This window comes from Xenopus tropicalis, chromosome 3 (assembly GCF_000004195.4).
Source record: "Xenopus tropicalis strain Nigerian chromosome 3, UCB_Xtro_10.0, whole genome shotgun sequence".
NCBI classification, from domain to species: Eukaryota; Metazoa; Chordata; class Amphibia; order Anura; family Pipidae; genus Xenopus; species Xenopus tropicalis.
The window spans coordinates 3,368,237-3,395,712 of NC_030679.2; the positions used below are offsets into that span (position 1 = coordinate 3,368,237).

Consider the following 27,476-nt stretch of genomic DNA (forward strand, 5'->3'; position numbering starts at 1 on the left):
CTGTATTGTGCATGTTCTTCTTATTACTAGAGTTTCGACCCATAAACTTTACTTAGGTCTGATAGATATACAATATATAAGCTCAGAATCCACCAACAACGCTCGCAGGTCTTCTTCATTAATGGTAACAAAGGTGTCTTCTAAGTTTTGACAAGTCTCTCTCTCTATATAGATAGATAGATAGCCCATGATGACTAACCACCTGGACATGTTGATGCAACATTGCATTTTGTGCTTTATAAAGCAAAGTCCAGGGTATTTCCACTTCAGGATCATTGGAGGTATGGTTCGCTTCTAAAAGTGCTCATGGTGATCCAACTGATAATGATAACCAATTTTGGGACATTATCCATACTTAGTCTTCTCACCGAGTGGTGGGCCAAGTCATTTGGCCTTCAGGATATCAGTTTCAGGCCCATCAACTGCAGTTGTATCTATAGCCACATGGAGCCCATGATTAGTGGAATTGTTTGAACCTCCAACTGTCTTGGTGGGTTTATAGGCTATTATATCATTCAAGTGGGTTTTATAGGCTAGTATATCACTGGAGTGGGCAATCAGTTGCATCTTGTGCACTTCTTTTTTTATCTTGCGCACAGTAAATGTTCCCTGTAGAGACCATGGGTTCTAGATTCTAGTTCAGTGGTTCTCAACCTTCCTAATGCCGCGGCCCTTTAATATAGTTCCTAATGTTGTGGTGACCCCCAACCATAAAATTATTCTTAAAACCATCGGAAATATGTGTTTTCCAATGGTCTTAGGCGACCCCTGTGAAAGGGTAGTTCGACCCCCAAAGGGGTCCCGACCCACAGGTTGAGAACCGCGGTTCTAGTGTTTGATTCATTCATGCGACAATATAAAAAATAGGGATGCTCTAAATCCACTATTTTAGGATCCAGGCCAACCCCAAGTCCTTTGTGGCTGAACCCCAAGTCCGCGCACAAAGAGCAAGTGATTTTTTGTATTCAGTTCAGACAAAGGCATGGATTCGACCAAATCCTGTTGAAATATCCCGAATCCCAAACTGAATCCTGGATTCGGAGCATCCCTAATGAAAAAGTTGCTGTTTTGGGGTTTTTTTGCATTTTCCTTCATGTTTTTTCAATTATGACTTTTTGATAAATGACTGACAATTGTAGAAAATGAGTTTAGTCGTGGTTTCAAAAACCTCCAAAACCACAAAAATGAGAATGTCCTCATATTGTGGTGGCCCCCAACCATAAAATTATTCCTAAAACCATCGGAAATATGTGTTTTCCGATGGTCTTAGGCGACCCCTGTGAAAGGGTCGTTCAACCCCCAAAGGAGTCCCGACCCACAGGTTGAGAACCGCGGTTCTAGTGCTTGATTTTTTTCCCCATGTTTCGTAATTTTTTGTGCCAAAAATACGATTTTGGAAGGAAAATTTAGTTTTTTTGTGATTTATGAAGTGAGAATACTGCAACTAAACCGAAAGCAAAAATACGCTTTCTAAAACCTCGAGATCATGTAAAAGTCAATGTCCCTTTTACAACTGGAAGATCTTACTTTGCTTCATGGGTTTTGGGGGGTTTTGACGCTGTCTTTCATTCGACAATATGAAAAATAGGGATGCCCTGAATCAACCCCAAGTCCGCACACAAAGAGCAAGTGATTTTTTGTATTCAGTTCAGGCAAGGCAAAAGCATGGATTCGACCAGATCCTGCTGAAAAAGCCCAATCCTGGATTCGGAACATCCTTAATGAAAAAGTTGCGGTTCTCGGGTTTTTTCCTGCATTTTTTTTTTTTCAATTTGGACTTTTTGATAAATGACTGACAATTGTAGAAAATGAGTTTAGTCGTGGTTTCAAAAACCTCTAAAACCACAAAAATGAGAATGCTGATAAATGGGCCTTCCCTGTGTTGCTCAATGACCACGCTTGACGTTCAGCTTTCTTTGGCAAGAGTGCTTGGTCTGAGGAGTTTATGAAAGCCAAGCTAGTGATTTCACGGAGCGATAAACTGTCGTATCCAGGTAAGAAAACCGAGGTCATTTTACGGAAATTTCTGTTGATACCAAATAGCTGCCAGCAGCGCCTATGAAAATGTGACCCCGATTACTTTGCGTATTGTGCACTTCTTTTCTCTCGCACACAGTAAATGTTCCTCATAGAGACCATGGGTTCTGGGTTCTAGATTCTAGTGCTTGATTTTTTTTCCCCACGTTTCGTAATTTTTTGTGCCAAAAATACGAGTTTGGAAGAAAAATTAGATTTTTTTTTCGATTTGTGATGGGACAAACTAAAGCAAAATCAACAATACGACATCTAAGACCTGTCGAGATCATGTAGAAGTCAATGGCAGATGTCCCTTTTACAACTGGAAGATCTTTTTTTGCTTCATGATTTTAGAGGGTGTCGGGGGGGGGTTCTGACGCTGTCATTCATGCGACAATATGAAAAAAAGGAAGCCCAGAATCCACTATTTTAGGATCCAGCCGAACCCCAACAATATGAAAAATAGGGACGCCCTGAATCCACTATTTTAGGATCAACCCCAAGTCCTTTGTGGCCAAACCCTAAGTCCACACACAAAGAGCAAGTGATTTTTTGTATTCGGTTTACCTAAAGGCATGAATTCAACCAAATTCCTGCTGAAAAAGCCTGAATCCCAAACGGAATCCTGGATTCGGAGCATCCCTAATGAAAAAATTGCGGTTTTCTGTTTTTTTCCTGCATTTTCCTTCATGTTTTTTCAATTCGGACTTTTTGATAAATGACTGACAATTGTAGAAAATGAGTTTAGTCGTGGTTTCTAAAACCACGAAAATGAGAATGTTGATATATGGGCCTCCCTCGTGTTGCTCAATGACTGCGCTTGACGTTCAGCTTTCTTTGGCAAGAGTGGTTGGTCTGAGGAGTTTCTGAAAGCCGAACTAGCGATTTCACGGTGCGTATCCAGGTAAGAAAACCGAGGGAATTTTAACGAAATTTCTGTTGATACCAAATAGCTGCCAGCAGCGCCTTTTCGAAAATGTGACCCCGATTACTTTTTCTCGGAAAGCTTGTGGTCAACTACGGCTTTCGGCCTCTCGTGTACTTCAAGTAAACTCCTCTTGGTTCAATTATGGACTGGCGCTACATCAGAAGGCAGGACCCGCAGCTAGTAATTTCTCAGGTCCCAAACCATTTGAGCCCATTTAGCGCAGCATTACCGACGGCAGGCGGCTAAGGACATCCCGTCCTTCTGTGATTTATTGGGCAGATTTTTTATTGGGATGTATAGACGTGCCAAAATCAAACAATTTCTCCGAAATTTGCAAATCCCCTTTTCAATATTCTGATTCTTTGTCGTAATTTTATTGCATTATTTAGTACTTATACGTTCTTATCTGAAGACTAAGAGAAGACGAGGCCAGGACCGAGCTGCTGCTCGCAAAGGGAAAGCTGTAATTAAGCTGTCAGAATAGTATTTATATTTCTTTCTTTCGGGAAATAATTATGGGAGTGTGACAAATATATTATAATCATCAAAATTCAATATACGTTCGACCATGTTTTTTTAATATTGTTTATTCGTTTTGAATTATTGGTGTTGATTTTGGCACGGAACGTTCTTGGACGGTTTTCTTTTCAGCGTCGGTAAAAAATCAAGCCAGAAAGCAAAGAAGGGGAAAAAAAAAAAATAATTGATTTAAACCATGTTTGCAACGTGCTTGTTCGACTCGAACGCCAGGAAACGGGGTGTTTTCATTAAAGGGACCCGATCATTGGGGAAAAGTTTAGACGAAAAAAAAAGATTCGTCGAAAATAGGGATGCGTCAAATACAACTAGGGATGAGCGAATTTCTTTCACCAGGCATGGATTCGCAGCGAATTTTGCCATCGGCGTATTGTTTTGCGAAACTTCCGTAAAAAATCAGCATGGAAAAATGTGTTTCGGTCGCATCAAAATTGGGCGCGGTCGCGTAAAAAAAAAAAGTGTGTTTCGCAAATTTTCTTGCCGTTTCGCAAATTTTATGGCAAAGTGAAACAGGACAGATTCGCCCATCACTAAATTCCACTATTTTAGGATCCATCGAACCCCGGACTTGGCCAATCAGGATAACGAAGGGTTAAAGAGAACCGCGCAAAGTGGTGAAAAATGTTCAACTTCCAAGTTTATCTGACAAAAACGTCACACGATTTTAAGACTTCCGATTCGGTTCGGCCAGAGGCATGGATTCGAATTCTGGATTCCCTAGTTGTAAACACTAAACTCATGTGACTAGTGGTTTGGGCAGGTCCAGCTTGCAAAGGAAGACTACCTGTGGGTTCAGCAGGTTGGGGGTCCACAATCTAGTGCAGGGGTCCCCAACTTTTCTTACTCGTGAGACACAGTCAAATGTAAAAAGACAACACAAGCACCATAAAAGTTCATGGAGGAGCCAAATAAGGACTACGATTGGCTATTAGGCAGCCTCTATGCACCCTATCAGCTTACAGGGGGGTTTTTATTCAACCTAAACTTGCCCCCAAGTCAGGAATTCAAAAATAACTGCCTGGTTTGGGGGCACTGAGAGCAACATCCAAGGGGTTGGCTAGCAACATGTTGCCCCAGAGCCACTGGTTGGGGATCACTGCTCTAGTGCCATTGACTAACCGTCTGATTTTGTTTTCTGATTTTTAGCACAAAAAACAAAAAAGTTGTGACTTTTTTTGAGATTTACTATGCAACAAAATGGCTAAAAATCAGTTGGATTGATATCCCCCCCCCTCACCCCCAGCAGCCGATCAGCAGAACAATGGGAAGGGAGCAAGATAGCAGCTCCCAGTAGGTATCAGAATAGCACTCAATAGTAAGAAATCCAAGTCCGGCTTGAGACTCCTCCAGTTACATGGGAGTAGGAGAAACAATAGGTTAGCTGAAAGCAGTTCTAATGTGTAGCGCTGGCTCCTTCTGAAAGCTCGGACTCTGGCACACTTTACTGCTGCGCTGCAAGTTGGAGTGATATCCCCCCCCACTCATCCCCAGCAGCCAATCAGCAGAACAATGGGAAGGGAGCAAGATAGCAGCTCCCAGTAGGTATCAGAATAGCACTCAATAGTAAGAAATCCAAGTCCGGCTTGAGACTCCTCCAGTTACATGGGAGTAGGAGAAACAATAGGTTAGCTGAAAGCAGTTCTAATGTGTAGCGCTGGCTCCTTCTGAAAGCTTGGACTCCGGCACACTTTACTGCTGCGCTGCAAGTTGGAGTGATATCCCCCCCCACTCATCCCCAGCAGCCAATCAGCAGAACAATGGGAAAGGGAGCAAGATAGCAGCTCCCTGTAGGTATCAGAACAAAAAAAAAAAATGCAATTATTTGTTCAAAAATAAATTTTGGGGTGCAGGAGTATAGAGGGGCCAGTGGGGTCCCTGACTGATTTACAATATCAATATATGTGTGAGATACAGATCATTATCCCCAAGGTTTGGGGGTGCAGGAGTATAGGGGGGCCAGTGGGGTCCCTGACTGATGTACAATATATGTGTGAGATACAGATCATTATCCCCAAGGTTTGGGGGTGCAGGGGTATAGGGGGGCCAGTGGGGTCCCTGACTGATGTACAATATCAATATATGTGTGAGATACAGATCATTATCCCCAAGGTTTGGGGGTGCAGGAGTATAGGGGGGCCAGTGGGGTCCCTGACTGATGTACAATATATGTGTGAGATACAGATCATTATCCCCAAGGTTTGGGGGTGCAGGGGTATAGGGGGGCCAGTGGGGTCCCTGACTGATGTACAATATCAATATATGTGTGAGATACAGATCATTATCCCCAAGGTTTGGGGGTGCAGGAGTATAGGGGGGCCAGTGGGGTCCCTGACTGATGTACAATATATGTGTGAGATACAGATCATTATCCCCAAGGTTTGGGGGTGCAGGGGTATAGGGGGGCCAGTGGGGTCCCTGACTGATGTACAATATATGTGTGAGATACAGATCATTATCCCCAAGGTTTGGGGGTGCAGGAGTATAGGGGGGCGGGGGTCCCTGACTGATGTACAATATATGTGTGAGATACAGATCATTATCCCCAAGGTTTAGGGGTGCAGGAGTATAGGGGGGCCAGTGGGGTCCCTGACTGATGTACAATATATGTGTGAGATACAGATCATTATCCCCAAGGTTTGGGGGTGCAGGAGTATAGGGGGCCAGTGGGGTCCCTGACTGATGTACAATATATGTGTGAGATACAGATCATTATCCCAAGGTTTGGGGGTGCAGGAGTATAGGGGGGCCAGTGGGGTCCCTGACTGATGTACAATATATGTGTGAGATACAGATCATTATCCCCAAGGTTTGGGGGTGCAGGAGTATAGGGGGGCCAGTGGGGTCCCTGACTGATGTACAATATATGTGTGAGATACAGATCATTATCCCCAAGGTTTGGGGGTGCAGGAGTATAGGGGGGCCAGTGGGGTCCCTGGCTGATGTACAATATATGTGTGAGATACAGATCATTATCCCCAAGGTTTGGGGGTGCAGGGGTATAGGGGGGCCAGTGGGGTCCCTGACTGATGTACAATATATGTGTGAGATACAGATCATTATCCCCAAGGTTTGGGGGTGCAGGAGTATAGGGGGGCCAGTGGGGGGCATTGGTTTGGACAGCACCTTCTTACCCCCCCAGAGAGTGGCCAACTCTGCATATTCAGTCTCCCTGCACCCCCCATACAAACTCATTGCTGAATCAGCAAAACTTTCCCAAAACCTGATTTTGGTTTTTTAAATTACTAAGTGACAGAGCCCGTGGGTGTTTGGGGTTCCCTGAGATTTTCCTACTGTCTCGCTTTTCTTTTCCATTTATTTTAAAGTAGCCTGGGATGGACGCTCTCCATTTGTTTGCACTTAAAGGGGCGGTTCACCTTCAGATTAACTTTTAGTATCTTATAGAATGGCCTATTCCAGCAGACTCTTTCCAGCTTTCAAAATGGGGGTCACTGACCCCGGCAGCCAAACCCTATTGCTCTGTGAGGCTCCAGTTTTATTGTTACTGTTACTTTTTATTCCTTATCTTTCTATTCAGCCCCTCCCCTATTCATATTCCAGTCTCTCATCCTAACCACTGCCTGGTTGCTAGGGTAAATAAGACCTTTGCAACCACATGGCTGCTGAACAAAATGCTAAATATGTCAAAAATGGCAAATGGTCACAGACCCTTCAGTGACTGCTAATACCCTTATCATTTACAGTAGGGGGTACATTATCCCTTATAATACATGAGTGATACTCAGAGTTCCCTGTATAACTCAGCCTGCAGCCTTGTGCCTTTATATGGGGGGCACAGAACCCCTCAGTGACTGCTAATATCCTTATCATTTACAGTAGGGGGTACATTATCCCTTATAATACATGAGTGATACTCAGAGTTCCCTGTATAACTCAGCCTGCAGCCTTGTGCCTTTATATGGGGGGCACAGAACCCCTCAGTGACTGCTAATATCCTTATCATTTACAGTAGGGGGTACATTATCCCTTATAATACATGAGTGATACTCAGAGTTCCCTGTATAACTCAGCCTGCAGCCTTGTGCCTTTATATGGGGGGCACAGAACCCCTCAGTGACTGCTAATATCCTTATCATTTACAGTAGGGGGTACATTATCCCTTATAATACATGAGTGATACTCAGAGTTCCCTTTAGACAGTCGTGGGACTCTAATATCCTTATAAAATACAGAAAGGGGTTCAGTTTGCCATATAGAAACAGCTCTGGAAATACAGCACTTGAACGTTAACCTTTTGAAGCATTTTTGCTGGTTTAGCTATAGCCTAGAATTAAATGATGTGGAAACGGCTTAGCATTATTTAAATTTGTAGTTCTGTTCCAGTTTGCTTTGCTTGGATACTAAACTTTCCCCAAGCTTGCTAAATCCCCTGAGCTGCAGGGTTTGTGCTACCGTTCCACACCACTCGCGCTCTCTGTGGGTGGGCCGCAGCGTGAGCGATTGGTACTGGGTTTCTGAGTAATTGTTATGTCATATTCATGTTCCCCTGCGTTAGGGCAGTTACAGTTCTCCTAATACTTATATCTTGTAACAAGGTTACTGATGTATATAGAAACATTGGGGTAACAGTCACCCCGCTATAGTTCCAGGGGTACCCAGGGCACAAATAAGCACTCACCCCAAATCCCCCCCTAACTGGCCTTCAGGCTGGGCCCCTTAGCCCATAACAAGGTTACAGATATATAGAAACATTGGGGTAACAGTCACCCCGCTATAGTTCCAGGGGTACCCAGGGCACAAATAAGCACTCACCCCAAATCCCCCCTAACTGGCCTTCAGGCTGGGCCCCCTTAGCCCATAACAAGGTTACAGATATATAGAAACATTGGGGTAACAGTCACCCCGCTATAGTTCCAGGGGTACCCAGGGCACAAATAAGCACTCACCCCAAATCCCCCCCTAACTGGCCTTCAGGCTGGGCCCCCTTAGCCCATAACAAGGTTACAGATATATAGAAACATTGGGGTAACAGTCACCCCGCTATAGTTCCAGGGGTACCCAGGGCACAAATAAGCACTCACCCCAAATCCCCCCCTAACTGGCCTTCAGGCTGGGCCCCCTTAGCCCATAACAAGGTTACAGATATATAGAAACATTGGGGTAACAGTCACCCCGCTATAGTTCCAGGGGTACCCAGGGCACAAATAAGCACTCACCCCAAATCCCCCCCTAACTGGCCTTCAGGCTGGGCCCCCTTAGCCCATAACAAGGTTACAGATATATAGAAACATTGGGGTAACAGTCACCCCGCTATAGTTCCAGGGGTACCCAGGGCACAAATAAGCACTCACCCCAAATCCCCCCCCTAACTGGCCTTCAGGCTGGCCCCCCTTAGCCCATAACAAGGTTACAGATATATAGAAACATTGGGGTTACAGTCACCCCGCTATAGTTCCAGGGGTACCCAGGGCACAAATAAGCACTCACCCCAAATCCCCCCCCTAACTGGCCTTCAGGCTGGGCCCCCTTAGCCCATAACAAGGTTACAGATATATAGAAACATTGGGGTAACAGTCACCCCGCTATAGTTCCAGGGGTACCCAGGGCACAAATAAGCACTCACCCCAAATCCCCCCCTAACTGGCCTTCAGGCTGGGCCCCTTAGCCCATAACAAGGTTACAGATATATAGAAACATTGGGGTAACAGTCACCCCGCTATAGTTCCAGGGGTACCCAGGGCACAAATAAGCACTCACCCCAAATCCCCCCCTAACTGGCCTTCAGGCTGGGCCCCCTTAGCCCATAACAAGGTTACAGATATATAGAAACATTGGGGTAACAGTCACCCCGCTATAGTTCCAGGGGTACCCAGGGCACAAATAAGCACTCACCCCAAATCCCCCCCTAACTGCCCTTCAGGCTGGGCCCCCTTAGCCCATAACAAACACAACCCCTGGTTCTATTCCGTGTGTGTAGGAAGCAGTAGAAGAATGCGGGCGCAGCGCTGGGTGTTGCATTGCTGGACGCGCTACTGCGCATTATTTGCTGCTAATGGAAGGACTTACAGAGAGCGCAGTATTTGCACAGGCACCGGGAGGGACATAATGACACGTATAATTTGTGAAGCGGTTCACCAGCGAGATAAAATTAGTCTGGGCGACCACACACCCCGTTTCCTTTCTATTATTTTTCTATTAAAATAAATCTCTTCCTGTGGCCTCGGAATCGTTCGCTAAAATGACTTTTCGGTATGCGGAACCGGTGTTTGTGGGTAATTTTTATTTATGGCTGCGATGAGGTCGTTTTCTGGTTTGTCCTTGACTATTTATTGGGTGGCACCGCCTTAGCGAAGCCCCACGTAAGAGTCATGGTTGATGGGGGGGGGGGGGGACAAGGGCCCATTAGGGCATCTGCCTCAGGGGCCCTTGCCATGGCCCCCACAGCACCCTACAGGGGCCCCTCCTGACCCTTCCCCCAAGCGTACGTAAATCAAACTTATTTCATCGTGTTGGGGAGGGAGATCTCCAGCCCACGTGCTTCAGTGGGTATTAGGTCTGGGCTGGCAGGACCCACTGGGTATTATTCCCGTGCCCCTCTGGCCCAGTCCGACCCTGGTTCTGTTTGCTCTGCCCTTTTTAGGAGACAAGTCACATGCCAATCTCATATTTGCAGCCCAGATTAGGCTTTGGTGCTGTTGTATTGCAACCCTATAGTGAATATCAGCTATTGGCTGAAAGTGGCAAGAAGAGGTACTGCAACTTATTATCTCTAAAGGCGGCCTTACACAGGCAGATTGCAGCTGACGATTCGGGTCCTTTAGCTTATCTGCCCACCAGTGGGCCTACCCAACCAATAACTGGCCTGTTTTATTTTTAATATTTTCATGCAATTTCAGCTAGCATCTTTAAATTAGTTATTTATTTATTGCATTTACTGTATTTTATGCAATTTCCGGCAGTAGTTTCAAATGACTAAAGTTTTATAGAATTTTATTTTTTAGCATTTCTTTGTATTAGCCTCGAGTTATATGTTCCTACAAATGTAAAAATGATGTTTATATTGTTGTATTTTCAGCTTTTCGTTGTGGCTTGCAATTCCTCGGCAACACTGCAGCCGGAAACCGGGATTCCCAGAATGCTGTTTGGGCTTGTGCATTTCCAGATCTCTTCTTGTAAGTCATGATTGGCCAACATGTCCCTAATAGGTCCCCTGATGTACATGTGCATGCACAGGATACATAATTAGATGGTGAGGAGGAAGGGGGAAATGTAAGTGCTGAATGGAAAGTGAAAGTAATTGTCTGCCCACCTCTTTGCCATAGAAGCGGGGAAGGCAATATATGATTGACAGCTGTTAAAGGATTTGGGTTTCATGTTTAATTTGAAAAGGACTTTTATTATACAGCTTTTGATGTCTGGGTGACAGGTCCCCTTTAATCGAATCCATTGCACGGTTGTACTACATTGTTGATGCAATGAACAATATATCGAATTCCATTTGAATCTCACTCATCTTTTTGCTGTGCCCCAGGAGCTGCCTAGTGCACGATGATGAGAAGGTTGTAACCTACAGTTCGATGGTTTTATTTACGTGCATCAACCGTGAAAAGGTATCCACCCTACAAGATCCCTCAAAGCTCGACGTTGCGCTTAGTGTTGTCACTGCGTACAGTAAATACCCAGATGCAGAGTGGATGTAAGTCATCAATACATTCAGTTGCTTGTAATATTTTGAGTTTTGGGGTATTGATTTCACTTCCAGTACAGATGGATTAGTAGAGTTCTTGGGTGTTCACTATAAAAATTGTGCGATACGTTGGTTAAGAAAGGTTGAAAGTGGGTTACACTGGGATGAGTGGGTAAAGAAGGTTGAGAGTGGGGTTCACTGGGACGAGTGGGTTGCACTGGGATGAGTGGTTAAAGAAGGTTGAGCTACACTGGAATGAGTGGTTAAAGAAGGTTAAAAATGGGTTACTCTGGGATGAGTGGTTAAAGAAGGTTAAAAGTGGGTTACACTGGTATGAGTGGTTAAAGAAGGTTGAGAGTGGGGTTCAATGGGACAAGTGGTTAAAGAAGGTTGAGATTAGGGTACACTGGGATGAGTGGTTAAAGAAGATTAAGGGTGGGGTACACTGGGATGAGTGGTTAAAGAAGATTGAGGGTGGGGTACACTGGGACGAGTGGTTAAAGAAGATTGAGGGTGGGGTACACTGGGACGAGTGATTAAAGAAGATTGAGGGTGGGTTACACTGGGACAAGTGGTTAAAGAAGATTGAGGGTGGGGTACACTGGGATGGGTGGTTAAAGAAGTTTGAGGGTGGGGTACACTGGGACGAGTTAAAGAAGGTTAAGCTACACTGGAATGAGTGGTTAAAGAAGGTTGAGATTTGGGTACACTGGGATGAGTGGTTAAAGAAGGTAAAGCTACACTGGGATGAGTGGTTAAAGAAGGTTGAGAGTGGATTACACTGGGATGAGTGGGTTGCACTTGGATGAGTGGTTAAAGAAGGTTGAGAGTGGGGCTCACTGGGATGAGTGGTTAAAAGAAGGTTGAGGTTCGGGTACACTGGGACGAGTGGTTAAAGAATGTTGAGATTTGGGTACACTGGGATGAGTGGTTAAAAGAAGGTTGAGGTTCGGGTACACTGGGACGAGTGGTTAAAGAATGTTGAGAGTGGGGTTTACTTTTAGACTAGGTAGACTGTCAAAAGTCTTTCCATAGCTCAGGAGGGATGTGCCTTGTCCAGCTGTTTGTCTGGATGGACAGAAGTTTCTGCTGCCTGTATGGTTCTAAAATGTAGTAGTTGGTTACAGTTTTGGAATGCACAAAGAGCAGAGAACATTTCGGCAGATCTGTGTGGATATGATTGGATAATTTAGGTTGCAGTGTTTGGAATGGTTACATTACTGGAGTGGGGTTGGGGTTACAGCAGATGCTACATGGAGGAGGCATTGCAGCCAGTAGTATCTCGGGTGACCAAAGGCTGAAGACACTGTTTGTTTGGGTGGGAAGGTCATCCAAATGTAAATATCTGTTCCTTTAGATATGGCCAGCCGTGTCCACACTGAGTTTTCTTTGCTTCTCAAGGGAAAATAAAACAGAGAAAAGGCTTAGAAGCCGAGTGATGTTCCTTTGAGGTATATGCAGGGAATATAAATGATAGTTTTGTTTACATTGTTGGTGGTGGGTAACCGCTTTCAGAATTCATCTTAACCTCCCATTAACAAACCCGCCTTTCTCTATTCTGAACCTGAAATTCCTCCGCAGAGAACAAGCAGGGGAATTAAACCCATAAACAGCGTTCCCCGAGTGAATAACCTGTCCTATCAAAACCCCCCTCTCTCACAACAAAGGAGAAAACGTGAAGAGGGCAAAGCTTTTTCGGTGATCAAAACAATTTGCTTTGGTCTATCAGCTAAGCCCAGAGGCCATTCCTCTGCACCGGGAGGGGACCCCAGGGCACATGTGGCTACTTGGGGCCTTCCTTGGCCACGTTAATTTAGAATCGTACAATAGTTTAATTGTCCCAGACTGGATCTGAGCCTGGAAATCAGTTACTCAATGGCAGATAAACTGGAGACCGTAATTCCCCGTAATCTCTCTTTTCTTATGTCTCTTTTGATCGAGGCCCGGACCCCCCTCTGAGTTTGTGTTTCATTCTTGATGGAATCATTTACGGACGGAGCTGGATAATTGCACTGAACCCAGATACTGAGTGAAGGTGTAGAATGGGGAATTTTGCCTGGGCAGTCAGCTTTAAAATGGCTTTATAGTATGATGTAGGCCGTAGCATTGGTTCATGTGCAATGAACTCATTGGAATTATTTATATTTTTTCTAGACCTGTTGCTAAAAAGTTGGTTATCCAAGTAGGGCAAAAGATATAGTTTGAAAACATGTCACAGGGTCAGAATCCATTCTCAGTTAAGTATATTTACCTGCCAGCAGCCCCCAAAGATTGCTGGTCTGCCTGTGAGGTAACCAGGAAGCACTCACAGCAAATGAGAAAGTGAGGACAAAGTACATTGTGGGGTAACCAGGAAGCACTTACATTAAAAGAGAGTGGGAGGAAGTATACTATGAGGTACCCAGGAAGTATTTACAGCAAATGAGAGACTGAGGAAAGGTGTACTGTGAGGTAACCAGGAAGTATTTACAGCAAATGAGAGACTGAGGAAAGGTGTACTGTGAGGTAACCAGGAAGTATTTACAGCAAATGAGAGACTGAGGAAAGGTGTACTGTGAGGTAACCAGGAAGTATATACAGCAAATGAGAGTCTGAGGAAAGGTGTACTGTGAGGTAACCAGGAAGTATATACAGCAAATGAGAGTCTGAGGAAAGGTGTACTGTGAGGTAACCAGGAAGTATATACAGCAAATGAGAGTCTGAGGAAAGGTGTACTGTGAGGTAACCAGGAAGTATATACAGCAAATGAGAGACTGAGGAAAGGTGTACTGTGAGGTAACCAGGAAGTATATACAGCAAATGAGAGTCTGAGGAAAGGTGTACTGTGAGGTAACCAGGAAGTATGTACAGCAAATGAGAGACTGAGGGAAGGTGTACTGTGAGGTAACCAGGAAGTATGTACAGCCAATGAGAGACTGATGAAAGGTGTACTGTGAGGTAACCAGGAAGTATATACAGCCAATGAGAGACTGAGGGAAGGTGTACTGTGAGGTAACCAGGAAGTATATACAGCCAATGAGAGACTGAGGGAAGGTGTACTGTGAGGTAACCAGGAAGTATATACAGCAAATGAGAGACTGAGGAAAGGTGTACTGTGAGGTAACCAGGAAGTATATACAGCAAATGAGAGTCTGAGGAAAGGTGTACTGTGAGGTAACCAGGAAGTATATACAGCCAATGAGAGACTGATGAAAGGTGTACTGTGAGGTAACCAGGAAGTATATACAGCAAATGAGAGTCTGAGGAAAGGTGTACTGTGAGGTAACCAGGAAGTATATACAGCAAATGAGAGTCTGAGGAAAGGTGTACTGTGAGGTAACCAGGAAGTATTTACAGCAAATGAGAGTCTGAGGAAAGGTGTACTGTGAGGTAACCAGGAAGTATATACAGCAAATGAGAGTCTGAGGAAAGGTGTACTGTGAGGTAACCAGGAAGTATATACAGCAAATGAGAGTCTGAGGAAAGGTGTACTGTGAGGTAACCAGGAATTATGTACAGCAAATGAGAGTCTGAGGAAAGGTGTACTGTGAGGTAACCAGGAAGTATGTACAGCCAATGAGAGTCTGAGGAAAGGTGTACTGTGAGGTAACCAGGAAGTATGTACAGCCAATAAGAGACTGATGAAAGGTGTACTGTAAGGTAACCAGGAAGTATTTACAGCAAATAAGAGAGTGAGGGGAAGTGTATTATGAGTAAACAGGAAGTACTTCCAGCAAATGAGAGTAAGGTTACCACTCAGCCAATATTTGTTGGGTCCAGCCAGTAAATCACCATCTAGGGTCGGGTCCGAAATTACAAATTTACTCTATATTATACCATTACATTATATTATAAATTTGTTATACTCTACGAATTCCTCCCTTCCCTTGTCCTCCCTTCCTCTGACAGTTTAGCCCTTATAAGGCCAAACCTGCCTGTATTCAGCCCATTTCCCCCAACACCACCCATTTCCTCACCCCAGGTGTCTGCTCCCCTAAGATAAAGGCGGTATAATAATTAGTTAAAAAAAAAAAAAAAGGTGGCAACCCATAATATGCTTATAGCAAATGGGAGAGTGAGTGGAAGTGTTCTATAAGGTAACCAGGAAGTACTTCAAGCAATTGAGCACTTGAGAGGAAGTATACTGTGAGGTAACCAGGAAGTATTTACATTAAATGAGAGAGTGAGAGGAAGTGTATTATAAGGTAACCAGGAAGTACTTCAAGCAATTGAGAGCTTGAGAGGAAGTATACTGTGAGGTAACCAGGAAGTGTTTACATTAAATGAGAGAGTGAGAGGAAGTGTACTATAAGGTAAACAGGAAGTACTTCAAGCAATTGAGAGCTTGAGAGGAAGTATACTGTGAGGTAACCAGGAAGTGTTTACATTAAATGAGAGAGTGAAAGGAAGTGTACTGTGGAGCCCTTAGCAAATAAGAGTGTGAGAGGAAGTATACTGTGAGGTAACCAGGAAGTATTTACATTAAATGAGAGAGTGAGAGGAAGTGTATTATAAGGTAAACAGGAAGTACTTCAAGCAATTGAGAGCTTGAGAGGAAGTATACTGTGAGGTAACCAGGAAGTGTTTACATTAAGGGCTCTGGCACACGGGGAGATTAGTCACCTGCGACAAAACTCCCTGTTCGCGGGCGACAAATCTCCCCGAGTTGCCATCACCTGCTATCCCACCGGCGAAAATGTAAGACGCCGGTGGGATGGCAGACGCGGCGGTGCGATCTCGGCCTCGCGGGGCAACTTCGGCGATTTGCCGAAATCGCCTGCACAGCGTGTACCATCCCACCGGCGACTTACATGTTCGCCGGTGGGATGGTAGTTCGGGGAGATTAGTCGCCCGTGACAAGGGAGATTTGTCGCGGGCGACTTATCTCCCCGTGTGCCAGAGCCCTAAATGAGAGAGTGAGAGGAAGTATACTGTGAGGTAACCAGGAAGCACTTCAATCAAATGAGAGTGTGATAAGTAGTATACCAGGGGTGGCCAAGACATCTATCACGGTCCACCTGTCGATCCCCCGTAGATTGCTGGTGGACCGCGATGAAGCCGGGGCTGCGGAAGTGCGGCGTGAATGCGTACGAAAGCATTCACACCGCACTTCCGCATCCCCCGTCATCGGTCGATAGCCGATGAAAAAGGTCTGCCCACCCCTGCAGTATACTGTGAGGTAACCAGGAAGTACTTCAAGCAAGCGAGAGCGTGAGAGGAAGTGTTCTGTGAGGTAACCAGGAAGTATTCAGACCAAATGGGGGAAGTTTATTCAATGTAATTCCATTACTGGTGTGTTTGGGAGTGAATAGTAATTGTTATTAGTTCAGTTTGAGTTACTATCTTGAGAGATGAGTGTGGTTATTTATGCACTGAGTGATTGCTGTTTGATTTGCTGAGGCACCGGGGCCCATTTGTGCGCTACAGAGGAATGCCAGACGTTGTCGCTAAGTGCAGACTGAGGGCTCTCCGGAGGTTACACTGCGTTCATTTCAACACCTTTTCTTCCAGGTACCTGATTGTCATGGACCATTTCCTCCTGTGCCCAGACCTGGTGAAAGCCGTGTATCTCAGCCAGAGCAGTCCGGAAAGGTAACACCGGCACCATGAGTCCCCAATGTGCACCCAGCTCATTATTCTTTCTGTCTATAGTACGTGGAACGGTTACCCTTTAATTGATACAGCTGTGCTTGCTCTGCAGGGTTACACTGTTGGAGCTCATTTTGGGCAAAATAAGTCAAAAAGAGCCACTTTCTGCCGAGGAGTCGGAGGCGTTACAGGCGATAGCGGCATTCCTGTCCGACTGCTTCCAAACCCAGTGCAAAACTATATTAAAACTGACATCCCCCTCTGCCTGCGACGAAGAGGTGAGAATCCCACAGTATTTCCCTTTGCATTACGACCCTCCAGTGAATTGGGTTTGCTTGTTGTTACTAAACTGGTGTCTGCTACATCGTGTCAAAGTCGCAACCACCAGGACAGACAATATCAACTAGAGATGCACTGAATCCACAATTTTAGGAGCCGGCCAAACCCTGAATCCTTTGTGAAAGATTTGGCCGAATACTGAACCGAATCCAAATCCTACTTCTTTATTTAACAAAAAGTCACATGATTTTAAAAGGGATTTTTCACTTTTTAATATGATGTAGCCATTGATATTCTGAGACAATTTGCAGTTGTCCTTCATTTTTTTTTTTTTTTTCAGTTATTAAGCATTTTGTTCGGCATCTCCATTTGGTATTTTGGCAGCTATCTGGTTGCTAGGGTCTTATTTACCCTAGCAACCAGGCAGTGGTTTGAACGAGAAGTGGGAATATGAATAGTAGAGGGACTGAATAGAAAGATAAGGAATAAAAAGTAACAATAACAATAAAACTGGAGCCTCACAGAGCAATAGGTTTTGGTTGCTAACGTCCAAGTTACCTTAGCAACCAGGGAGTGGGTTGGATGAGAGACAGGAATATGAATAGGGGAGGGGCTGAATAGAAAGATAAGGAATTAAAAGTAACAATAACAATAAAACTGGAGCCTCACAGAGCAATAGGGTTTGGCTGCCGGGGTCAGTGACCCCCATTTGAAAGCTGGAAAGAGAAGAAAAAGGCAAATAGTTACAAACTATAAAAAATAATTGCAAGGTTGCTTAGAATTTGCCATTCTATCATTCTATAACATACTAAAAGTTAACATAAAGTTGAAGCGCCCCTTTATGGATTCGATTCAGCCAAATCCAAATCCTGCTGAAACCCGAACCAAATCCTGGATTCGGCGCATCCCTAATATAAACAGCCAGACAGAATAGCAGCGACAGTTACACATAATTATAAACCCAGTGAGAATGAGGGATGAATGGGTATTGGGGAGTTGTATCAGGAGTCAGAACCAGCAGTGCAGGGAAGGGAAAGGGACAGACACAGTGACAGTTACACATAACTATAAACCCAGTGAGAATGAGGGATGAATGGGTATTGGGGAGTTGTATCAGGAGTCAGAACCAGCAGTGCAGGGAAGGGAAAGGGACAGGGACAGTGACAGTTACACATAACTATAAACCCAGTGAGAATGAGGGATGAATGGATATTGGGGAGTTGTATCAGGAGTCAGAACCAGCAGTGCAGAGAAGGGAAAGGGACAGACACAGTGACAGTTACACATAACTATAAACCCAGTGAGAATGAGGAATGAATGGATATTGGGGAGTTGTATCAGGAGTCAGAACCAGCAGTGCAGGGAAGGGAAAGGGACAGACACAGTGACAGTTACACATAACTATAAACCCAGTGAGAATGAGGGATGAATGGATATTGGGGAGTTGTATCAGGAGTCAGAACCAGCAGTGCAGGGAAGGGAAAGGGACAGACACAGTGACAGTTACACATAATTATAAACCCAGTGAGAATGAGGGATGAATGGGTATTGGGGAGTTGTATCAGGAGTCAGAACCAGCAGTGCAGAGAAGGGAAAGGGACAGACACAGTGACAGTTACACATAACTATAAACCCAGTGAGAATGAGGAATGAATGGATATTGGGGAGTTGTATCAGGAGTCAGAACCAGCAGTGCAGAGAAGGGAAAGGGACAGACACAGTGACAGTTACACATAACTATAAACCCAGTGAGAATGAGGAATGAATGGATATTGGGGAGTTGTATCAGGAGTCAGAACCAGCAGTGCAGAGAAGGGAAAGGGACAGACACAGTGACAGTTACACATAACTATAAACCCAGTGAGAATGAGGAATGAATGGATATTGGGGAGTTGTATCAGGAGTCAGAACCAGCAGTGCAGGGAAGGGAAAGGGACAGACACAGTGACAGTTACACATAACTATAAACCCAGTGAGAATGAGGGATGAATGGATATTGGGGAGTTGTATCAGGAGTCAGAACCAGCAGTGCAGGGAAGGGAAAGGGACAGACACAGTGACAGTTACACATAACTATAAACCCAGTGAGAATGAGGAATGAATGGATATTGGGGAGTTGTATCAGGAGTCAGAACCAGCAGTGCAGAGAAGGGAAAGGGACAGACACAGTGACAGTTACACATAACTATAAACCCAGTGAGAATGAGGGATGAATGGATATTGGGGAGTTGTATCAGGAGTCAGAACCAGCAGTGCAGGGAAGGGAAAGGGACAGACACAGTGACAGTTACACATAACTATAAACCCAGTGAGAATGAGGAATGAATGGGTATTGGGGAGTTGTATCAGGAGTCAGAACCAGCAGTGCAGGGAAGGGAAAGGGACAGACACAGTGACAGTTACACATAACTATAAACCCAGTGAGAATGAGGAATATGAGGAGGTATATTGCTGAAATTTCTGTCATTAGGACAAAAATGTACTTTTGGGTTTATATCCCCTTTAAAGCAGTGATGTCTTTGCATTCCTGATCCTTCTCACTGTTATTTACAGGAGCCCATAGTTGTAACCAGACTCCTGGATATTCTGTGTGAAGTGACTTCCAAGAATGAGCACCTTTCCTGTCTGCAGACCTGCCCCGGCCTGCTCGAGGCGGCAGTCGGTAAGCGTGCATTTGCCTCAACCCACAGTTCATTTTTTTTTTTTTTAATTTTAGAGGCTGATACAATTCTGTTGGGGTTTTTATTTTTAAGTTCAGTGAGTTCCTGTCCCTTAAGGGGAGGTTCACCTTGACATTAGCAACTTTGCAATTGGTCTTCATGATTTATTATTTATAGTTTTGGAATGATTTGCCTTTCTCTTTGCAGCTTTCAAATGGGGGTCACTGACCCCGGCAGCCAAACCCTATTGCTCTGTGAGGCTCCAGTTTTATTGTTATTGTTACTTTTTATTCCTTATCTTTCTATTCAGCCCCTCCCCTATTCATACACCTCTCTCTTTCAAACCTCTCCCTGGTTGCTAGGGTTAAAAAAGACCCAAGCAACCAGATAGCTGTTAAAATACCAAATGGAGAGCTGCTAAACAAAAGCTAAATAACTGAAAAACCATAAATAATAAAAAATGAAGACCAATTGCAAAATGTCTCAGAATATCAATGTCTACTGTACAACATATTAAAACTTAATTTAGAGGTGAACTTCCCCTTCACTTCTCACTGTTTATGGTCGACCATAGGGCTTTGGGAACGGCCAGGTTTATCCAATGCATGTTCACTTCCCTGTAGTGAGTTGAGAAAATATGATTCAGGCCGGAGGGCCCCAAAGTTACGGAGGGCAGGAAAAAGCCCCTCCTGGTAACTTTACGAGACAAATTTCTGTTTTTTAAAACAAAAAAGTGGCTTTTCTAGTGCAAAGAGCACAATTGTGCACTCTGCAGTAGCAATGCGGCCCCCCTGGACCCCCTCAAGCATAGGAAAGGTTAAGCATTTGGGGGTGGCTTTGCAGGGGCCACCACAAGGGGGCTCCAGGTTGTGAATCTCCCCTGTGTTAATTTGTTACTGGCTCAGCTTCTGTTGTCAGCTTTGTTCTCACTTATACATTTTTTGTAGCCCTAAAATAGTGTTAGATTTTTTTTTAATAACTTCAAGTGCAGGAATGGCCTACTGAATGGGTAAACTTGCCTGTAGGGTTTATTCAATAGACATAGCAATAGCAAGACTCTAAGCTCAATTCAGCAGGAACAGCCCCCTAAGTTTGCCCATAGCCTGTACAGAGAGATACCATAAAACTATGGCACATAGGGATTCCCCTGTACTAAGCACAATTCAGCAGGAACAGCCCCCTAAGTTTGCTCATAGCCTCTACAGAGAGATACCATAAAACTATGGCACATAGGGATTCCCCTGTACTAAGCACAATTCAGCGGGAACAGCCCCCTAAGTTTGCTCATAGCCTGTACAGAGAGATACCATAAAACTATGGCACATAGGGATTCCCCTGTACTAAGCACAATTCAGCAGGAACAGCCCCCTAAGTTTGCCCATAGCCTGTACAGAGAGATACAATAAAACTATGGCACATAGGGATTCCCCTGTACTAAGCACAATTCAGCAGGAATAGCCCCCTAAGTTTGCCCATAGCCTTTACAGAGAGATACAATAAAACTATGGCACATAGGGATTCCCCTGTACTAAGCACAATTCAGCAGGAACAGCCCCCTAAGTTTGCCCATAGCCTTTACAGAGAGATACAATAAAACTATGGCACATAGGGATTCCCCTGTACTAATCACAATTCAGCAGGAACAGCCCCCTAAGTTTGCCCATAGCCTGTACAGATAGATACCAAAAAACTATGGCACATAGGGATTCCCCTGTACTAAGCACAATTCAGCAGGAACAGACCCCTATGTTTGCTCATAGCCTGTACAGAGAAATACTATAAAATTATGGCACATAGGGGTTCCCCTGTACTAAGCACAATTCAGCAGGAACAGCCTCCTAAGTCTTCTCATAGCCTGTACAGAGAGATACCATAAAACTATGGCACATAGGGATTCCCCTGTACTAAGCACAATTCAGCAGGAACAGCCCCCTAAGTTTGCCCATAGCCTGTACAGAGAGATACCATAAAACTATGGCACATAGGGATTCCCCTGTACTAAGCACAATTCAGCAGGAACAGCCCCCTAAGTTTGCCCATAGCCTGTACAGAGAGATACCATAAAACTATGGCACATAGGGATTCCCCTGTACTAAGCACAATTCAGCAGGAACAGCCCCCTAAGTTTGCCCATAGCCTGTACAGAGAGATACCATAAAACTATGGCACATAGGGATTCCCCTGTACTAAGCACAATTCAGCAGGAACAGCCCCCTAAGTTTGCCCATAGCCTGTACAGAGAGATGCCATAAAACTATGGCACATAGGGATTCCCCTGTACTAAGCACAATTCAGCAGGAACAGCCCCCTAAGTTTGCTCATAGCCTGTACAGAGAGATACCATAAAACTATGGCACATAGGGATTCCCCTGTACTAAGCACAATTCAGCAGGAACAGCCCCCTAAGTTTGCTCATAGCCTGTACAGAGAGATACCATAAAACTATGGCACATAGGGATTCCCCTGTACTAAGCACAATTCAGCAGGAACAGCCCCCTAAGTTTAACTAGGAAAGGGATCTGAATGCCAGTGTCCTCTGCAGATATCCTGCGCCTGACGCATCTAGCGGGCAAACAGAGCATGAATGTCTTCACGGCCGCTCACACCATGTCCATGGGGCAGGATCTGACCCACGCCGCCGTGGGGTTTAAGGCTCACCTCATCCGTCTTATCGGCAACCTGTGCTACCAGAATAAGGAGAATCAGGAGAAGGTAAGAGTTTCATCTCAACCTGTTTATCTGCAGGTATTTTTGTACTGAAACTCACACTCCAACTTCCGGAGTTCTGGGACTTGTAGTTTGGCAGCATCTGGAGAACATGCAATGTAAATATTCATTTAATGTGAATTATTAATGTAAGAAATGGCATTCCCATTGGGTTTATAGTTATGTGTAACTGTCACTGTGTCTGTCCCTTTCCCTTCTCTGCACTGCTGGTTCTGACTCCTGATACAACTCCCCAATATCCATTCATTCCTCATTCTCACTGGGTTTATAGTTATGTGTAACTGTCACTGTGCCTGTCCCTTTCCCTTCCCTGTACTGCTGGTTCTGACTCCTGATACAACTCCCCAATACCCATTCATTCCTCATTCTCACTGGGTTTATAGTTATGTGTAACTGTCACTGTGTCTGTCCCTTTCCCTTCTCTGCACTGCTGGTTCTGACTCCTGATACAACTCCCCAATATCCATTCATTCCTCATTCTCACTGGGTTTATAGTTATGTGTAACTGTCACTGTGCCTGTCCCTTTCCCTTCCCTGTACTGCTGGTTCTGACTCCTGATACAACTCCCCAATACCCATTCATTCCTCATTCTCACTGGGTTTATAGTTATGTGTAACTGTCACTGTGTCTGTCCCTTTCCCTTCCCTGCACTGCTGGTTCTGACTCCTGATACAACTCCCCAATATCCATTCATTCCTCATTCTCACTGGGTTTATAGTTATGTGTAACTGTCACTGTGTCTGTCCCTTTCCCTTCCCTGCACTGCTGGTTCTGACTCCTGATACAACTCCCCAATACCCATTCATCCCTCATTCTCACTGGGTTTACTGTGTAACTGTCACTGCGCCTGTCCCTTTCTCAGGACACTGTATCTCAGGTACAAATGGCAGAGAATGCGGTGTTTCCTTAATTCCCCTTTCTATCTCTCCTGCCAACTCCCCTTGGCAGCGGGTACCAATCCCGTCTCGGTTCAGTGGCGCTGCCGTGGCACGCTGTTACTTTATCTATTTATTATGTTTTTCTCTGGAAGTCAGTGAGGCGAGATTTAGGGCAGCTATAGGCATCAAATCCGCACAAGTTGGCATATTGGCGTAACGTTGAACCCACGGCGCAGCTTGGTGATACCCCAGATAGGTCGGGCATTGACTCCTATGCAGCAAACTGCAGACTTGTCCTTTATAATTAACCCTTACAGTCGCTTACATTGAAGATATTGTGGTTTTCTGGGACTGCTGCAAAAGTGGTGGGGCTTCCTGCAAAAGGGGCAGGGCCTGGATGGGGTTAGAAGCAGAGTTAGGGCAAGGGGATAAATAAACGGTGGCAGAGCCGAAAGCCTATTTACCCTGCGGGCTACGTGTGCTACAATTGGTACTGAGTCGCACTTTTGTCGCCCCATTCACTTTCCTGACCCTTCAGTAGCAGAACAGCCGGTGCGATAGGAATATTCCCCTCACTGGGGCTGCTGCACCTGAACCTTCCGACAAGATATTGCTTGTTTGGCATTCCTTTCCCTTTGTTATACAATTCATTTCCATGTCAGGATTCATCAATCACACCGGCTCTGCTGCTTCCACCAATCTACTCTTTCCAGATGTCACTTGTGCCATTGCCCAAAACTAGTACCATTGAATATATAAATACAAATGTACAGAGAAGGAATGTTCTGGGCACACAATAAGCTGTACCCCCATACTGTACTGTCTAAGGGAAACACTATGGCACCCCCTACCCATATGTATAAATACAAATATACAGAGAAGGAATGTTCTGGGCACACAATAAGCTGTACCCCCATACTGTACTGTCTAAGGGAAACACTATGGCACCCCCTACCCATATGTATAAATATAAATATACAGAGAAGGAATGCTCTGGGCACACAATAAGCTGTACCCCCATACTGTACTGTCTAAGGGAAACACTATGGCACCCCCTACCCATATGTATAAATACAAATATACAGAGAGGGAATGTTCTGGGCACACAATAAGCTGTACCCCCATACTGTACTGTCTAAGGGAAACACTATGGCACCCCCTACCCATATGTATACATACAAATATACAGAGAAGGAATGTTCTGGGCACACAATAAGCTGTACCCCCATACTGTACTGTCTAAGGGAAACACTATGGCACCCCCTACCCATATGTATAAATACAAATATACAGAGAGGGAATGTTCTGGGCACACAATAAGCTGTACCCCCATACTGTACTGTCTAAGGGAAACACTATGGCACCCCCTACCCATATGTATAAATATAAATATACAGAGAAGGAATGCTCTGGGCACACAATAAGCTGTACCCCCATACTGTACTGTCTAAGGGAAACACTATGGCACCCCCTACCCATATGTATAAATACAAATATACAGAGAGGGAATGTTCTGGGCACACAATAAGCTGTACCCCCATACTGTACTGTCTAAGGGAAACACTATGGCACCCCCTACCCATATGTATACATACAAATATACAGAGAAGGAATGTTCTGGGCACACAATAAGCTGTACCCCCATACTGTACTGTCTAAGGGAAACACTATGGCACCCCCTACCCATATGTATAAATACAAATATACAGAGAGGGAATGTTCTGGGCACACAATAAGCTGTACCCCCATACTGTACTGTCTAAGGGAAACACTATGGCACCCCCTACCCATATGTATAAATACAAATATACAGAGAAGGAATGTTCTGGGCACACAATAAGCTGTACCCCCATACTGTACTGTCTAAGGGAAACACTATGGCACCCCCTACCCATATGTATAAATACAAATATACAGAGAAGGAATGCTCTGGGCACACAATAAGCTGTACCCCCATACTGTACTGTCTAAGGGAAACACTATGGCACCCCCTACCCATATGTATAAATACAAATATACAGAGAAGGAACGTTCTGGGCACACAATAAGCTGTACCCCCATACTGTACTGTCTAAGGGAAACACTATGGCACCCCCTACCCATATGTATAAATACAAATATACAGAGAGGGAATGTTCTGGGCACACAATAAGCTGTACCCCCATACTGTACTGTCTAAGGGAAACACTATGGCACCCCCTACCCATATGTATAAATACAAATATACAGAGAAGGAATGTTCTGGGCACACAATAAGCTGTACCCCCCATACTGTACTGTCTAAGGGAAACACTATGGCACCTCCTACCCATATGTATAAATACAAATATACAGAGAAGGAATGCTCTGGGCACACAATAAGCTGTACCCCCATACTGTACTGTCTAAGGGAAACACTATGGCACCCCCTACCCATATGTATAAATACAAATATACAGAGAAGGAATGTTCTGGGCACACAATAAGCTGTACCCCCATACTGTACTGTCTAAGGGAAACACTATGGCACCTCCTACCCATGTGAATAAATACAAATATACAGAGAAGGTACAGGTAAGACTATAGAGAATAAGGGCCCCTGACAGGAAGCCAATTCGGAGACAACAAGACAATTAGAGGGAAACGGTTCTGGTGGAAGTTTCAGTGAATGAAACGAATTTGCTTTATTTTAGAAAACCGCAGGGGCAATTAAAACCCCTAATTGTGCGTCCCTGGCATTTGCCCCCATCAGCTTTGTAGTACCCACCATACCCCCCCCCCCCCCCCCCCCATGATATTGGGTTCTGAAGAAAAACGCCACATTCTAGGAAGGTCTGAAGATTTCTAAAAAGCGAGAGAAAAAAGAAAAAAACCTGTAACGGTGCATTTTTAGCTGATTCTTGAGATTTTTCCCTTGGTTTTAATTATACACTTCAGCCGAGCGGGAACATTCCCCTGTTGTGAAACGCTCCTTCTGTTCAGACAAATAATCCCGCAGACTAGTTGCTACAAGTTGCAGCGGCCGCCTGAGGAATGTGCTGTCGAGTCGCTGCGGAACGCCGGGCAGGTCGCAGGCATCCCAGACGCACGGGGCGGAAATGTTGCCCCCGACGGGGGTTTGGAATATAACATGTCGGCTTTATGGGCAAATACTCCCGTATGGGAACATTCATGTGTTTCTTCTTCTGCAGCGCTGATTGGCTGCTTCATTTGGTTCTTCATTTCACTGTCCCTAGCCTCATGGCATGCTGGGTTCCGATTGGTTGCCCCAGTTTGCTAGGCCCGGTTCTACCTTGTATCCTAAATATCGCCCATTGCCTGTACAGAGAGATACCATAAAACTATGGCACATAGGGATTCCCCTGTACTAAGCACAATTCAGCAGGAACAGCCCCCTAAGTTTGCCCATAGCCTGTACAGGGAGATACCATAAAACTATGGCACATAGGGATTCCCCTGTACTAAGCACAATTCAGCAGGAACAGCCCCCTAAGTTTGCTCATAGCCTGTACAGAGAGATACCATAAAACTATGGCACATAGGGATTCCCCTGTACTAAGCACAATTCAGCAGGAACAGCCCCCTAAGTTTGCCCATAGCCTGTACAGAGAGATACCATAAAACTATGGCACATAGGGATTCCCCTGTACTAAGCACAATTCAGCAGGAACAGCCCCCTAAGTTTGCTCATAGCCTGTACAGAGAGATACCATAAAACTATGGCACATAGGGATTCCCCTGTACTAAGCACAATTCAGCAGGAACAGCCCCCTAAGTTTGCTCATAGCCTGTACAGAGAGATAACGTAAAACTATGGCACATAGGGATTCCCCTGTACTAAGCACAATTCAGCAGGAACAGCCCCCTAAGTTTGCCCATAGCCTGTACAGAGAGATGCCATAAAGCTATGGCACATAGGGATTCCCCTGTACTAAGCACAATTCAGCAGGAACAGCCCCCTAAGTTTGCCCATAGCCTGTACAGAGAGATACCATAAAACTATGGCACATAGGGATTCCCCTGTACTAAGCACAATTCAGCAGGAACAGCCCCCTAAGTTTGCCCATAGCCTGTACAGAGAGATACCATAAAACTATGGCACATAGGGATTCCCCTGTACTAAGCACAATTCAGCAGGAACAGCCCCCTAAGTTTGCCCATAGCCTGTACAGAGAGATACCATAAAACTATGGCACATAGGGATTCCCCTGTACTAAGCACAATTCAGCAGGAACAGCCCCCTAAGTTTGCCCATAGC

The 27,476-nt window shown here is 44.9% G+C and overlaps 1 protein-coding gene across 2 annotated transcripts in view; it reads left to right on the forward strand.

Annotated features, from left to right (window-relative positions):
* The window catches only part of atxn10 (ataxin 10), a 74,669-nt gene that overhangs the window by 20,656 nt on the left and 26,537 nt on the right, over positions 1–27,476 (forward strand). For both annotated transcript variants that reach the window (NM_001015825.1, XM_031897916.1), the window contains 6 exons: positions 10,515–10,611; positions 10,971–11,135; positions 16,617–16,697; positions 16,807–16,972; positions 19,527–19,635; positions 22,176–22,345. In NM_001015825.1, coding sequence (NP_001015825.1) covers positions 10,515–10,611; positions 10,971–11,135; positions 16,617–16,697; positions 16,807–16,972; positions 19,527–19,635; positions 22,176–22,345 — 788 coding nt within the window. The remainder of the gene's footprint in view (positions 1–10,514; positions 10,612–10,970; positions 11,136–16,616; positions 16,698–16,806; positions 16,973–19,526; positions 19,636–22,175; positions 22,346–27,476) is intronic.